Here is a 14,383-nt window from a genome sequence, read left to right as displayed (position 1 = left end):
ACCAAAATGCCACAGTATCATCATTATTGATCCATTTAACAAAATTTATGTTATCATATTGACATTTAATTTCGTCAATATTTGGTAAACCAAAATGTTCCAAAAGCTCTACAATACTTCCTTTTTTAGTGCATAGAATTTTGTCAACCGAAAACATTTCGACTTTTTCCAATACCTTAAAGTTATCTGGGAGCCTGAAAATACACAAGATATTCTAAAAATTTTACATTTAGCATATGGCTTCTATTACCTTTGTTTAAGTTGTTTTACTAATTCAATTATGAAATTGATACATTCGTCTCTTATTCTTTTTTCTACTGATTCTTCAAGCTTCAATTCTTTCACCTTGTTTTCGAAGTCGTACCCCAAATAGAGATCTCGTTGTACAAAATTTTCGAAGTCATATTGAATTATATCAATATCCAAGTCGGTAGGTATAATTTTAGAACGAAGAGAGTTGATAGCCAAAATTAGATCTTGCAATAATTTTGTAGAGTTCGCATTGTTGCTCTGGAAACTTTTGTTAATACGTTGCATTTCTTTTAATATAGGTTTAAGAAATAGAAGATATAAGTGAATATGCTCGTCGTTATATAGATCGCTTAAAATTTTTGCCTTGTGGCATTTTTTGTTATGAGAGGCCAACTTGAAGTGTAATTTTAATTCAATCCATTGCTCAAGCACTCTGCTAACTGTCCCTTCAATAGAAAGCCATCGGGTATCACTTACTCTAGGGATTTTTAGAGGATCCTTAAAAGTTAAATATAAAGTTTTACTTTTGAACCAAATATAAATGTTTATTTAGTCTCTTTCAAACTGTATACAATTTGTCCTAATGTTAATGTTGTTATTATTTTATTTTTCTAACACCTAAAATAAATACCTAATAACTTAAAATATAAAGGTTTGTTTAGTTTCATTCAAAATATATATCGTCATATGCAATAAAAAAACGTAACTTGCATTGCAAACAATTTACAGGTGAAGCAAAAAACTAAGTTAAAATTCCTTGCGCTTGCTTATTACGCTTTTATAATTTTGATAATAAAATGGTCATTTTTTAGTCCTATGACGTTAAAACTTTTCAGGTACGTGTATTTTGATGCGGTTCGTTGTAATCAATCAAAAAGTTGACTTTGAATTTTTTGTAACATACCTTTTTTTATTTCATATGACGATATATAATTTGTCTTAATGTTAATGTTGTTATTATGTTATTTTTCTAACACCTAAACTAAATAACTAGTTATCTAAAATAATTTATTAACTACTATTTTATTTATGGTTATAGTTATGTACCTTATCATTATTTATGAGTTGATAGATATTCTTATACGCTAATTGACGATTCGAACTCTTTGAAAACCAATTGTATGTTTCATATATTAAAAACTCAAGTGTGTCAGGAAGAAACTTCCCACAAGAATAGTTTACGGCAAGTTGCACAGAGTGGCAAACACATCTAATTAAAATAAGTGATGGTATACGTTTTTTTAATTCTGCGTAGACTCCTCGATTTCTTCCCGTCATAACACTTGCATTGTCTGTTCCGATGCCGATTAAGTTTTTTGGGTCTAATTTCCAGTTGTTTAAATCTTCTAGTAATGCTTTTACGATGCCTACAGCATCTCCACTATCTAGTTGAACTAGACCTAAAAATGTTGATGTGATTTTACCTCGTTCCATTGAAAAATAATTGATCACAATGCCTTCAAAGAAAACGAATTACTATTTTGTTAATATACTAGTTATTTCCCTTACCAAGAAGTTTTGTTTCACTTATGCCTGTTGACTCATCCAGCAGAATACTAAATTTGCTTTTTCCAATGTCATTACGCAAATCTTCTTTGAAGTGAGGCGATAAAACATTTCTAATCATGTTGGCACATTTCGTTCTTTGCATTTTTATCACTTCAGCTGAGTTCGATTTGTAGAAGTTTTGAATACACAATTTTGTTAAATGGTCAATGGTTCCAATTGAGGTATGCTCTGCAACAAATAAACAAAGAGCTGCCTCTTGCTCGGCTGATTTGGTTAACGTTGGTACAAAATTTAACTTGTTGCTTTGAACAAAACAATTTGCCCGACTTATATGCTTTTTAGTCTTTGCATGAGCTCTTAAATCAAAAACTTTTGCATTAATACTGCATTTGCAGTAAGTACAAAATGCCTTCGTTTCGTCTGAAGCATCCTTTGCTACCCAATCTTTAAATTCTTTCTGCTGCATCCAAGAATCTCTAATTTTTTGTTTGTAAATTATTTTCGGAGACATTTTCACAGAACACACGATTGCAGTTACTTTTTTTGAAGTTTTTCCGATTACACAAAGGAAGAGATTAATAATCGAAATTTACACGTACTTGGTGCTTCCAATCGATATCTAAAAAATCGAAATCCTTTATCGTTTTGCTTTTGATAACGAAAACTCAACATTGTTGCCATATTTAAAAAATAGCCAAAAGTAGCAAAATTGAAATGAAAAATTGCTAGATTTCTAGCTAATAGCAATTATAAACGTTTTCTAGCAGATCAAAATAAAAAATAGCTAGATCTAGCTATAAAATAGCTAAATTGGCATCACTGGTCTTGTGATGTGTGGTGTGGGGTATGATTTGATTTTGTAAAATCACTTTCTTCTCCCTGTTTCTATAACTGGTAGTAGTTAGGCCATGGCCATTTTTTATGCCTACTATTAATCGCATGTTGCATGTAATTGTCAATTATAGATGCTGTTGATGTTGACTTTCCTTCGTAGTTTTCGTATCTTGACATTCAAAACGAGTAAAAGGAGTTAAACTTGAATTACTAGCCTAGTAACTGGTGTCTTGTGGAATTTGTGGAGGAAAATTTATACTTTGCTTAAAAGCTAGTTTTTAGCATTTATTTTTGCATGTTGGTTCTCCAAAGAAAAATAAACAAAACTTCGTAGGGCAAAATGTGCCAAAATATATAGAAAAATGTCCTATAAGGGTTTCATAGAAAATTTAAGAAACTAAAATCACTACAATATATTACACTATTTACTCGAGTGCGTCATCGCTAAACTTTTTTTGTTTTCTTAAATGGCTTCTAACATTCCCTTTTAGCCAAAGCCGAAAACCACAACCTAAAAACCCCCATTCACTATCGTGGACTTAGCGAGACGATCGACGCTAACCAGACCTCAGCGCACATATAGCAGCTCATTTCTTTTTGATTGTTATGCGGTTTGAAGGTCTGTCCGTCCATTTCAATGTAGTCCGTCCATATTGTGGTAGCTGTAACTGTGTTTTTTGGTATTGTTGTTTTTGTTTTTATCATTTTTTTTTTCTTCTTTACTTCAGAGTGCTGTGGGTTAAACGCGTTGGATTTTTTCTTCTGTTTTGTTTATTTGCTTTTCTCATCTTTTAACACGGAGAAAGTTAATAATTTCATTACCTTATATTTGGCTTCTTTAATGTTTTTTTTTTTGATATTTCGTTTCCCCTCACAAAGCGTGGTGTTAAAATACCAAAAACAGCAACAACAAAATAAACAAACAAAAAAAGAGGGAAATTGAAATATTCTCGCGTGCCTGAATTGGCTTCTGCTATTTGATGACAATATTTATAAAAATAAATTGATCTGTAATCTAGATAATAGAGATTAAGCCATATTATGATTGTAGAAAATGTAAAAAGAAAAATTTGTTAAATGTAAATGTCATTCAAAAATCCGAAATCTTTTTTTTGAGGACTACGAGCTGAAGTGGCAACATCTGGCAGACATAAAAATGTTGGGAAAATTTGATGTGATCGATTTTGGTTACTACACGGATGAAAAAGACTGTTTTTCATATGTTTGGCTATAAGCATTATATGTTTGGAACACAATATTTTTGAGTGCAAGCATATAATGTTCATAAACTAGCATAACGTGTTTGGGACATATATGTTAATATGTTAGAACATATTATGTTTGGGACATAAAATGTTTGTAAATATAATATGCTTGGATGCAAACATATATTAATTTAGAAATAGTCTATAAACATATTGTAGTCTATAAACATATTGTTTAGTAGCTTGGAGCGCTATTTAACAGGGAGCGATATTGAATTAAGTTGGTGGTTGTTGCTTGTTATTACAAAATTAACATTTTATTTTTCCTTGGGCAATTGATCTGCTACTTCCTTGATCCGTACAAACTGTGTGGTCCGCTGTTCGAATCCCCGTCCGGCAAAAGGTAAGATTAAAATAAAAAAAATCATAAAATTGAATAATTTCTTCTACAATGTTTGTATCACAGAAAAAAGTGCTAAGAACTAAAAAATCTCGTGGAAGTGAGAAAGATGTGGGGGAATATACAATTAGGCAGAAACAAAATTTTGAGCATTCAGGTCGAAAACTTATGTTGTTAGCACCTATATTACCTGTTTATTTTCATAATTCATTATGATTGTAAATATATAAATAAATAAAATTTTGAGCACAATATTGTTTGGGAGAATTTTTTTAAGCATATAATATTTTTGGGTGCAAAATGCTTCCAAACATATTATATGTTCACATAATAACATATTTTTTTTTTTTTTGAAGACAACATTATTGAATTTGGATGCAAAAATACAAAATGTTTGGAACTTAGACTACTCAAACATAAATTGTTTAGACCAATATGCTTTCAAACATATTATATATTGGACGAGATCAAACATATAAATGTTTGGGCAATACCCAAAAATGTATATGCTTGAAGCAAAATATGTTTGGGAGTATATGTTACAGAAGCGATTTTTTGTAAGGGTGTATCAAGCCTATAACCAATATCCAAAGATTTGAGTTGACTTATAAAAAAATTAAAGTCGTTACGCCCTATTTGAAGATGACTTATTGAATTCTGTCATGCCTAAAAGTCAATTAAAAATATTTAAAATCGAATTTTTGCTTCTGGTCAGAGTAAACAATTTATAAAAATGTACACATAAGCTATTTTGCAATATTACATAAAATTTGAACTATGCTTTTTTCCAATATTCTAAAGTCCGACTCTTTCCCCAACCATATGGTGGTGTAACCATTAAATTTGAAATTCTAGTTTGTTTGGCTATTCGAAGTTCGTTTGCAGCACATGCGTCATTAGTACGACTACTTGTTTTTGTTTGTCCAAGCATATGTGTGGTTGTTGTTCTTGTTCTATATGCACTATTTAAATATGCACCCCTGGCAAAACTAAAAGTACATGCTAGTAAGATAGACGTATTATTCTGCCTTCTATGGCTATGACTTCTGTCATTATACAGCATTTTTCACAGAGAAGTATAACGAACAACAAAACCGACTTCATAGTTATGTATGTGTATTCGTAAACTCTTATAGAGATGAATGATGATTAAGATAGGATGTATGAATGTGTGCGAGTGTGAGTGCTTGATTGTGGTACTTTGTAATTTATCACTCCACCCGTATGCATTGCCAAAGCTAAACGAAGACCACATTGAGGCATAGCAGTGTGCCGGGTACTCATCATACTTACTACCCGACATACACATGTAAGTATAATGACATAATAATAACAATAATAAAATGCAACAGCAACAACAAGAATGTAAAATGAAATGCAAAAGAGGAAGAAAAAAAAAGAAACTGCAACTAAAAAGTTCTTGGGGTAGGTTTGGTGTTTTGCACATGTCGTACACATGGATACACAAATGCAGATATAGCACGTGTGTGTGTTTGATTGTGGTCTCTGCTGCTACAACAGCAGCAACAACAACAACGACAATGACTACGTACACTATCGTGAACGATGCAATTGTTTTGTAATTGCATTGTGTTGTAGTAACATCATCTTGACAAACATGACAGCCAGAAACAGCAGTATTAAAAAAAAATCAACTTGAAAATGGCAAGGAGAGACAGGGCGAGAGAACAAGAACAAAAACAATCTAGTAGTAAACCAAAAAAAAATTGTTTTTCATCGAAAAGAAGATCTACAAAAAGTACAGAAGAACTACCTAGCTGTTTCCCCATTTAATTCATTTGGAATTGTAGTGGTTATTGTTGGTGTTCTTCATTTCATGCTTATTTTGCAAGTTCATGTGTGATGGATTTAAAATGCAATTCACACATGTATAGTATCAATTGTGAAGCAATGTCTCTGTATATGTATGCATATTCAAAACCATGTGCATGAGAGTGCAATGACTACAACAACAACATCAACAAACAATCATACGTTTTTGTTGCATTCCAAACAGGGGTTGTCTCGATGGTATGGGGTGTAAGAGAATCATTCTATTTCTCTCTATCTCATTCTATGTGGTGTGTTCATATGAGGTAAATAGTTCGTCTACCCCTAGGATTTGGGCATTTGCTAAATATTCTCTTGATACCATAGTGAGAGAGATAGGTAAGCATGATAATAATAAATAATCAGAAACTTAATTAATATATTCTGGTAGAAAAAAATTGTACTGAAATTTAATTTATTTTGGTTTCATTTTCTATATAACAAATAAATAAAAAATTTATAATAATAACTAAAATTGTCGAATCATTCAAGAAAATCGGCGTATTAATATGAGTTTAATTTATAATTAATTATTATTCGAGCTACATGGACAAAGAACATTGAGGAACTTGATCAATTGAGTTGTTGTAATAATTGTTTTAGGTAAATTTGAGCCTCTTTTCTTTATTGTTAAGGCTATGGTCACACTAGGCAAATATTTTGACCAAAATAATTGTCAAACATTTTTGTAGAACCATTTTCCAAATATCTGAATACGGTTTTTGGAAAATAATCGTACCATGATGTTATATATCCAATATATCTGGTTCAGCTGTGGCGACGGACTGTTGTTGATTTCTGTCAAATATTTGCCCACACTGAAAAAAAAACATACTCGGTTCCAAAGATTTTGTCTTTACTTTAAAAAATTTGGTATTGATTCCGAGCCAAAGAAGCGGAGAATACAAGTAAGGATACTTTTAAGACACAATTCTCTTTTAAATTTAGGTTTTGTGTACTTGCTTCTAGGAAGCAAATTTTAATTTTTCGCTTTCTCAGCTTTTTTTCTTCATATGCTATCAAAGTCCTTTAAAAACGAGTTAACGGCAACTTTATTTTCCAAATTAAGACTCGACTTCCAGTAGAAATTATGCTATGTTTGAAGTAAAACACTTCTTTAAAATAAAGTTTTGAAAAACATGTCCTATATTTGAACGATTTTTTGCTTTGTAGTCAAGATGCAAAAAGACAACAAATTTAAAGACAATTTCGTTAAATTTAAAGAATTTTTCTGAATTATTAAAGTCAAGTTGACCTTATAAATTTTTTCTTTCATGTTAAGATACCCATTTTTAAGTCAAATCACTTAATTATAAGGACAATACGACTTCATTGAAAAGTTTATCGACTTTTGGACAAGGAAAATAACTTTATTTTAGAGAAATGCGTCTTCTATGCTAAGCAAAATTTGTATTCGTATTTTAAAGACATGAAATCTTTGACCTCACGACAATATTTTTTTCAGTGCAGGGCGACCACAGCATAAGTCCAATAAGATGCCAATTTTCTTTTGTATGGCATTGTGATTGAAATTTGTAGTTTTTACACACATAGACATGGTTAAATCGAATCAGAACCTAAAATAAAACTGAATCATTTTTACGGTGCAAACTGAAACTATTTTTTAATTCAGATATCTGCAACGATAAGCCTTAAACGACTCAAATTTTGCTAATCCATGGATCAAATGCCACTTGAATGGAATTCTAAAAATTTTCTTACGGGACCCTGGGTTTTATGTCAGGGTCAAAGTTAAGTTATGCTAAGTTATGCTGGCGATGTCCCTGAGGTCTCCAACAAAATCGTATCTTTGACCCATTGCCATGCCGGTTATGCTGGAATGAGCGGAAAAACATTACATTTATTTATTTATTTAAGTATAGCAGAATTAAAAGTAAATTAAATTAACATTCAGTTGAAAAATACAATTGGACTTCCCTGAATATTGGAACTAAGGTGGGTCCCTTATTTTTCATTGCATTTTTGTATCCACACACAACTCCATAAACCACACAGTTGATATAGGGTGCAATGAGAACCTTTGCACCATACATTTACATGTGTTTGTGCAAAGAAAACTCTTTGCCAAGTACGAAAAAATGTCCTTCATAAAACACAAAATCAAAAAAAGCCACTGCACATACAATGACTTTGACCGCTTGAAATGTTCATACGCAGAGGACAGAGAGTGAGGGTTTTTGCTCTTTTTTTGTGGTTACCCAGCTATAAATTACGAATGCACTTCGTGACAAAGGCATTTTCGGCTAATGCATTTCATCGGAAGAAGTGGCAGGCAACAAACTTTTATACACACACACACGCATGCAGGTATATACACCACGAACAACAGATTATTGATGGGTCGGGCGGCTGCATTGGCATTTAGCTCTCTCAGAAGTTTTATATGTTCTCTCTTTCACATTTGCTCATTCTCTGCTATACAATGAGCCAAAGAGAGGAGAATATCATTGAATTTGTGAATTTAGGTTACGAGTGTAATATTTGACCTAACGTAACGTAAGTGCATCATTGTACAGAGGACAAGGTAACATCAACAGCACCAGTCACGGCACCAAAAATAACAATACCAACAACAACAAAAAACGAAACTGTCAAAAACGCCGCCACAATAACAACACCAACAAAACCACCTGGGTAAAGTGCATTAAGTAAACTCGAGGAATTTTTTTTTGTTGGGTTTGTTTGCTTTATGTATGCGTTTATTGGCCATTATCGAGAAATTATACCGAAATGTTTATTGGAAACAACAATGCTGCTGTTGCAATTGAGCTATATGACTGCGGTTGTTGCTATTGCAATATTGTGCACAAAACAAAAAACTACAATAACTACTATGAATCGTGTTTGACCCTGTCCTAAATTTTATATTCATAAGTAAGTACTCGTTGCATACGGTTATACTTACATACAAATATACATGCATTTGTGTGTATGCACATTTTATAGTATGAAAAGTAGTTACTTGCGTAGAGCTGCATTGCATGTGACATAGAATTTAAGCTTGAAGTTTTATATACACGAATCTATGTAGGTTGATTGAGCGAGGGTAGGGGGGTGGTGGTAGGGGTACTATTTTTACATTTGTTCTCTCTCACAATTTCACAGAATCTGGGTAAAGTGCATATGTTCATCAGGCCAAGGACTAGCTCAAGGTTACATTTGCAAATACTAGACAAACTTTCAGTAAAGGTTATAATGGCAACAACATCAATATAACCTTGGAATCTGGATATATATACAAATGAAAGTGGGAATCATGGGTGAACATTTCCAATTGAAATTTAAATTGAAAACAAAAAACCTTAAAAAAAAAACAACATTTAAAACCAAAACAAAAAAATAAAGTGCCACATGTTTTATGTGGAAATGTTTTGCAGATAAAATTTTGGAAAACTGTGAACTCAATTTTGTACAAATATTGGTATTTGTAAAAAAAATCTCGAAAAATATTAAAAAGGCTTTGAGGAGACCTACACTTAAAAAAAGTGAACCCTCTATTTCACTAAAGCCAATTTAAGTTTGGAGGAATTTTTCTTTACTCTAATAATTTTTTGCGTACGGTAGTTAAATTAACTAAAAAATGGGACAAATATACACATATTAAAAGATTACTAAATTCGTACTTCTCACAAGATATTTCATTATTTCTTTAAATTTGTAAATTTTACTACAAATGCGCCCATCGTGAACTTCGTATGGCACTAAATACATTCTTGCAATTTTGAACTCGAACTTTTTCCTTCAAACTACAAAATTTTCTTTCACAAGTGAAATAAATTAATTAACTCTAATAGATTTTCTTGAATTTGTCAAAAAATATTTACTTATTTTTGCGATATTGGCGCGATGTCAACGCTTCCAGCTAAAAAAGAGTCGCCAAAAAAGTAGTGAAAATGTTCTCTTTGGATCCGGAAGTGGTGCAAAATTGACGCAGAAGCGATGAATTTAACATGGGCTTGTCATAGGCGGAAGTCCTCCATTTTAACAGCCGTTGCACTGAATTTGCATCACTTCTTTAGGTGTGATCCGAATTCAATGTTTTGGATGTAAATTAAAAAATTCTGTGATATTTTGTCAAATAGATAATTTTTACAATTTTTTTTAATTTTTAATGGATTCTAACGCTTGTCGGAAACGTTTGACCTCAAATATTTTCAAAAATGCAATTTTTTCAGATTGGATTTAGCATCTTTTTCCACAAAATTTAAATGATTTGTACCATTTTATGAATTCTTACTCTGTTTTTAATCTATTTGAAACAAAAAAAGTTAAAATTGTCCATTAAAAGTATGAACAAACCAAGTTATAAAAAATTTAATTAAAAGAACTTCCTGGGTAGTTAAAATAAAGAACATCATTGGGAGTGCATCTTCTGGAAGTGCTTTTAAAGTTGTGCCTTTGGAAGAACTTCCAAATTTTTTTGCTGGGTTGTAATACTGTTAAGTTAAAATTTTCTAAAAATAATCTAAATTTTCTAAAATTAACCAAAATTTTTCTTCCTGGCGGGTTCACTGTTTTTTTTTTAATGTAGTAAATAAAAAAATAAAAAATAATTTAGAAAACTAAAAATAAATTTTTTATTATTCAATAAAAAATAAATAAATTTTCACATGTTTTATCTGGAAAGGTTTTGCAGATAAAATTTTAGAAAAATTGGAACTCAATTTTGTACATATAATGGTATTTGTAAAAAATATTAAAAAAGCTTTTATGAGACCTAATAAATATAGAAAAAAAAATAAAAATAATTTAGAGAAATAATAATAAAATTTTTATTTTTTTTATTCAATAAAGAAAAACAAAAATTTTAATATGAAAAAAATCAGAACCATACATTTGGCTATAATATAGACAAGGATTATAATAAAAAATAATATTATTTAAAAATATTATAAAATAATACAAATATAGTAAAAAATAAATTCCCTCAATAATAACAAAATTTTCTAAATTTATTTACAGTGAAACCTCTCAATCTTGACCGGGCACCTCTGAATTTGTGGAATTAAATCGTGAGATGTTTGCTTAATTAACACAATAAAATTAACCTCTCATAACTGGACACCTACCACATGTGGCCAAAATTTAGGCAACAGTTGGTGTCCACTTTTGATAGGTTTTACTGTAATTTCCAAATAAAAAATCCTCCGAATACTCCATGTCGTTTTTTGTTACAATTTTTTATTTTTCATATTTTTCAATGTTTTGCTTTTCCCAAGACTTACCTGATGATATTGAATTCACCGATTCCGAACGGGGTGTATGATGCATCATATTATTGCCATTATTAATATGATGATGCTGCAGGCCATTACTTAGGCTATGAAGGCCATTATGATTCATCTGCATGGGATGACCGTTCTGTAGTGTCTGATGTATGGCCTGTGACAGTTGATGCTGTGTAAGACCTGTGGCCCCAACGGGACCACCACCTCCACCGCCACCACCACCATTTCCATTCATATGATGGTTATGTGGATTCTGATGATGGCTGGCATTATTGTGACCATTTAAATTGGTCATGCCCGGCACCACACCATTGCCTGAGACCATATTGGAATTATGACCATTCGTATAGTTCTGTGTCGAACTATTCGAATTGGAGTTAGGTAGAGCGGGTAAAGGTATTATTGTAGTTTGGGCTGGCAGCGTTGAGCAACCTTGTAATGAGGTAATAACACTGTGCTGGTGACTGTTGTAATTTGAGGCTGAATCGTTGCAAAGCCATAAATCTGGATCGTTATAGACGGGTGAGTCCAATGATGAGGGTGACATATTTAATTCTGTTGATAAGACTAAACCGTTGGACGATGATGTGACTTCGGAAGAGGACTCTTCGAGCATTCTTAGGGCGGTGAAACCACCATTATTGGACCAACGTCGTTTCATCATTTGGAAGGCGGAATTTTGTAAAATTTTTGGGGGCAACACGTACTGTAGAGACGTGGTGCAGCAGTATGTCGTTTTGACAAATTATCTATACGGGGGAGGGGGGGCAAGGGGAAGATGATTTGTAATTAAAAATGATTTTATGTTCTAAAAAAAATCTTGGAATTCTGGACATAAACATACATATCGGAATTTTTCTTACAGCAGGTTGATTCTTTTGGCTATGATTTTAATGTCATGGATACACACAGTACAACCTCCCTAGTCCGGACAGATATAGTTTCGATCATTATCCGGACCACAGTGTACTAGCAGATATTCGAAATTGTTTTACAAATAGGTATAAAAACTTGCGAACTGACATTCCTTTCTATATATATATATAAAAAGAAGTGAATTAAAAACAATGAATATGACATAAGATTTCATTTCGACATCTAAAAGTGAAATTCTTCCAATCTTTATATTTATTATTTAGGTACTAAAATAGTACTATTATGTACTAACAGAAATTCGATATTTGTTTAAGTAGGTACAAAAAGGTACAAAAAGATACGAAATGTTACCCATTCCTATATACGAAGTAAATTGAAAAAAAAATATATGGCCTGAGTTTTCATTTCGACATCTCAAAGTAAAATCTGTTGCATTAAAAAAAAAAAAACATATTATTTGGGTACCAAAATGGTACGAATATTTTCTAAATAGTACAACACAATACACAGCGAGCGAAAGATATTAACACGATATTTGGCGAAAGTTGAGATATTTCACTTATTAACTTAAATGGTACTAATATGTACTAACAGAAATTCGAATTTTGTTTGAGTAGGTACAAAAGTGTACGAAATACTATCCTTTCGTATATAAGAAGTAAATTGAAAAAGATTAAATATGGCATGAGATTTCATTTCGACATCTCAAAGTAAAATCTGTTGCATTCGTTTAAAGTTATTATATAGCTACGAATGGTACAAATATGTACTAAATGGTACAACTTAGTACACAGCGAGCGGAACAAAGTTTGATCTTGGCGGAAGTGAAATCTCTTCCTTGTATTTATTATTTATAAACTAAAATGGTAAAAATATCTAGAAAATTATGACAAAATTTTATTAATAGAAAGAAAAAATTTCAACAGTTTATTCGTAGAGAACATTTTGTCAAAACTCATGAAAGTGAAATATCTTCCTTATATTTATTATTTATGAACCAAATGTGTACTATCCGAAAAATCGAAATTGGTTTATAAATAGGTACAAAAAGGTACGAATTGACCTTTTTTAGTATATGCCCAACGAAGGGAATTAAAAACATTGAATACTGCATATGTTTTAGGAACTAAAACGGTACAAATATGTACTAAACCCACAAGTTTCTAATAAAAAAATGTGTTATTGTTATGAACACATTTAGGGGAGAATTTTTTTTACTATTAAATTCGCATTATCGCGCTAAAATAGCCATTTTTCGCGGTTACTTTTTTTTAATAATTCATTTGGAAGAAAATAAGAATTTTTCAATCGTGGCTTTGGACCATTTACCCCTCAAGTTATAATAAAATTTACCAAAGAAGTTATAATTTCGATCTGATTTTACAGATTTAATTTCGATTGTAGCAGCTAAACTCGAACTTAGTACGCACCTTAATTCTTAAAAAATAATATTTGTAACCTAGTGTGGTTTTCAGTTCTTCTTCATTGATATCGCTTTTCGTTCTATAAGGAAATAAGCCATATTTCATGGGAATTGTTTTTCTTTATTTTCGTAAATCAAATCGACATCGATCGCTTTAAAAATAAAATCTAGCGTCACAAAAAAATCCACTTTGTTGTGGCCCAAACGCTTGTTAGTATAAGACTATAACTTTATGTGTGAGTGTGTGTGTGCGTGGCTTCAAAATGATGATTAAACTAAACTTTTTCTAAAAACAAAAAAGAAACAATAACAACAACACCAAGAACAAACGACCAATATATGAATATCAGAATGTTGTGTTTCTGTTTTGTTCGTCTTCATCATCATTATCATGTCTTTTGTTAACCACATCAAAACTCAACAACAACAAAATTGAGTTAGTAATACTGGAATACTTGGTAGTACTAAGAATATGTGGGGAGAATACCATAAACCGGTCTTTTAAAAACCCAAACAGGTTGGCTAACTCTTGACTGACTCTGGGCGAGCGGCTGATTGCTGGTAGACAACAGAAGACAGTGTTTTTATTTTGGCCATAATCACACACACACACACACATAGTAGAGCTGACTTGCTCTTATTGCCTCTGCCCGGGGCAGCAGAAATTATTTAAAGCGCGATTTCTTGACTTCGAATTCTTTTGTGTGACTTATTTTGAGTAAAAGAAACAACGAGAAAATATTGGCGAAAAAGAAAACACAAAAAAAAAACAAGAAATCAAAGCTCAAATATCAACAGAAATTCA

At 31.6% G+C, this 14,383-nt stretch overlaps 1 protein-coding gene across 2 annotated transcripts in view; it reads right to left on the bottom strand.

The window, feature by feature from the left end:
- The window catches only part of EcR (Ecdysone receptor), a 171,069-nt gene that overhangs the window by 57,644 nt on the left and 99,042 nt on the right, over positions 1–14,383 (bottom strand). The window contains exon 2 of one of the 2 annotated variants that reach the window (XM_075313933.1): positions 11,277–12,028. The exons of the other annotated variant lie outside the window; for it this stretch is intronic. Within the exon in view, the coding sequence (XP_075170048.1) occupies positions 11,277–11,943 (667 nt within the window). The 5' untranslated portion in view covers positions 11,944–12,028. The remainder of the gene's footprint in view (positions 1–11,276; positions 12,029–14,383) is intronic. 2 annotated transcript variants of the gene reach the window in all.

The sequence above is a fragment of the Haematobia irritans genome, chromosome 5, assembly GCF_050003625.1.
Source record: "Haematobia irritans isolate KBUSLIRL chromosome 5, ASM5000362v1, whole genome shotgun sequence".
Classification (NCBI taxonomy): domain Eukaryota; kingdom Metazoa; phylum Arthropoda; class Insecta; order Diptera; family Muscidae; genus Haematobia; species Haematobia irritans.
The sequence above is the reverse complement of the archived record's forward strand: the minus strand, read 5'-3'. Positions and strand labels throughout refer to the sequence as shown.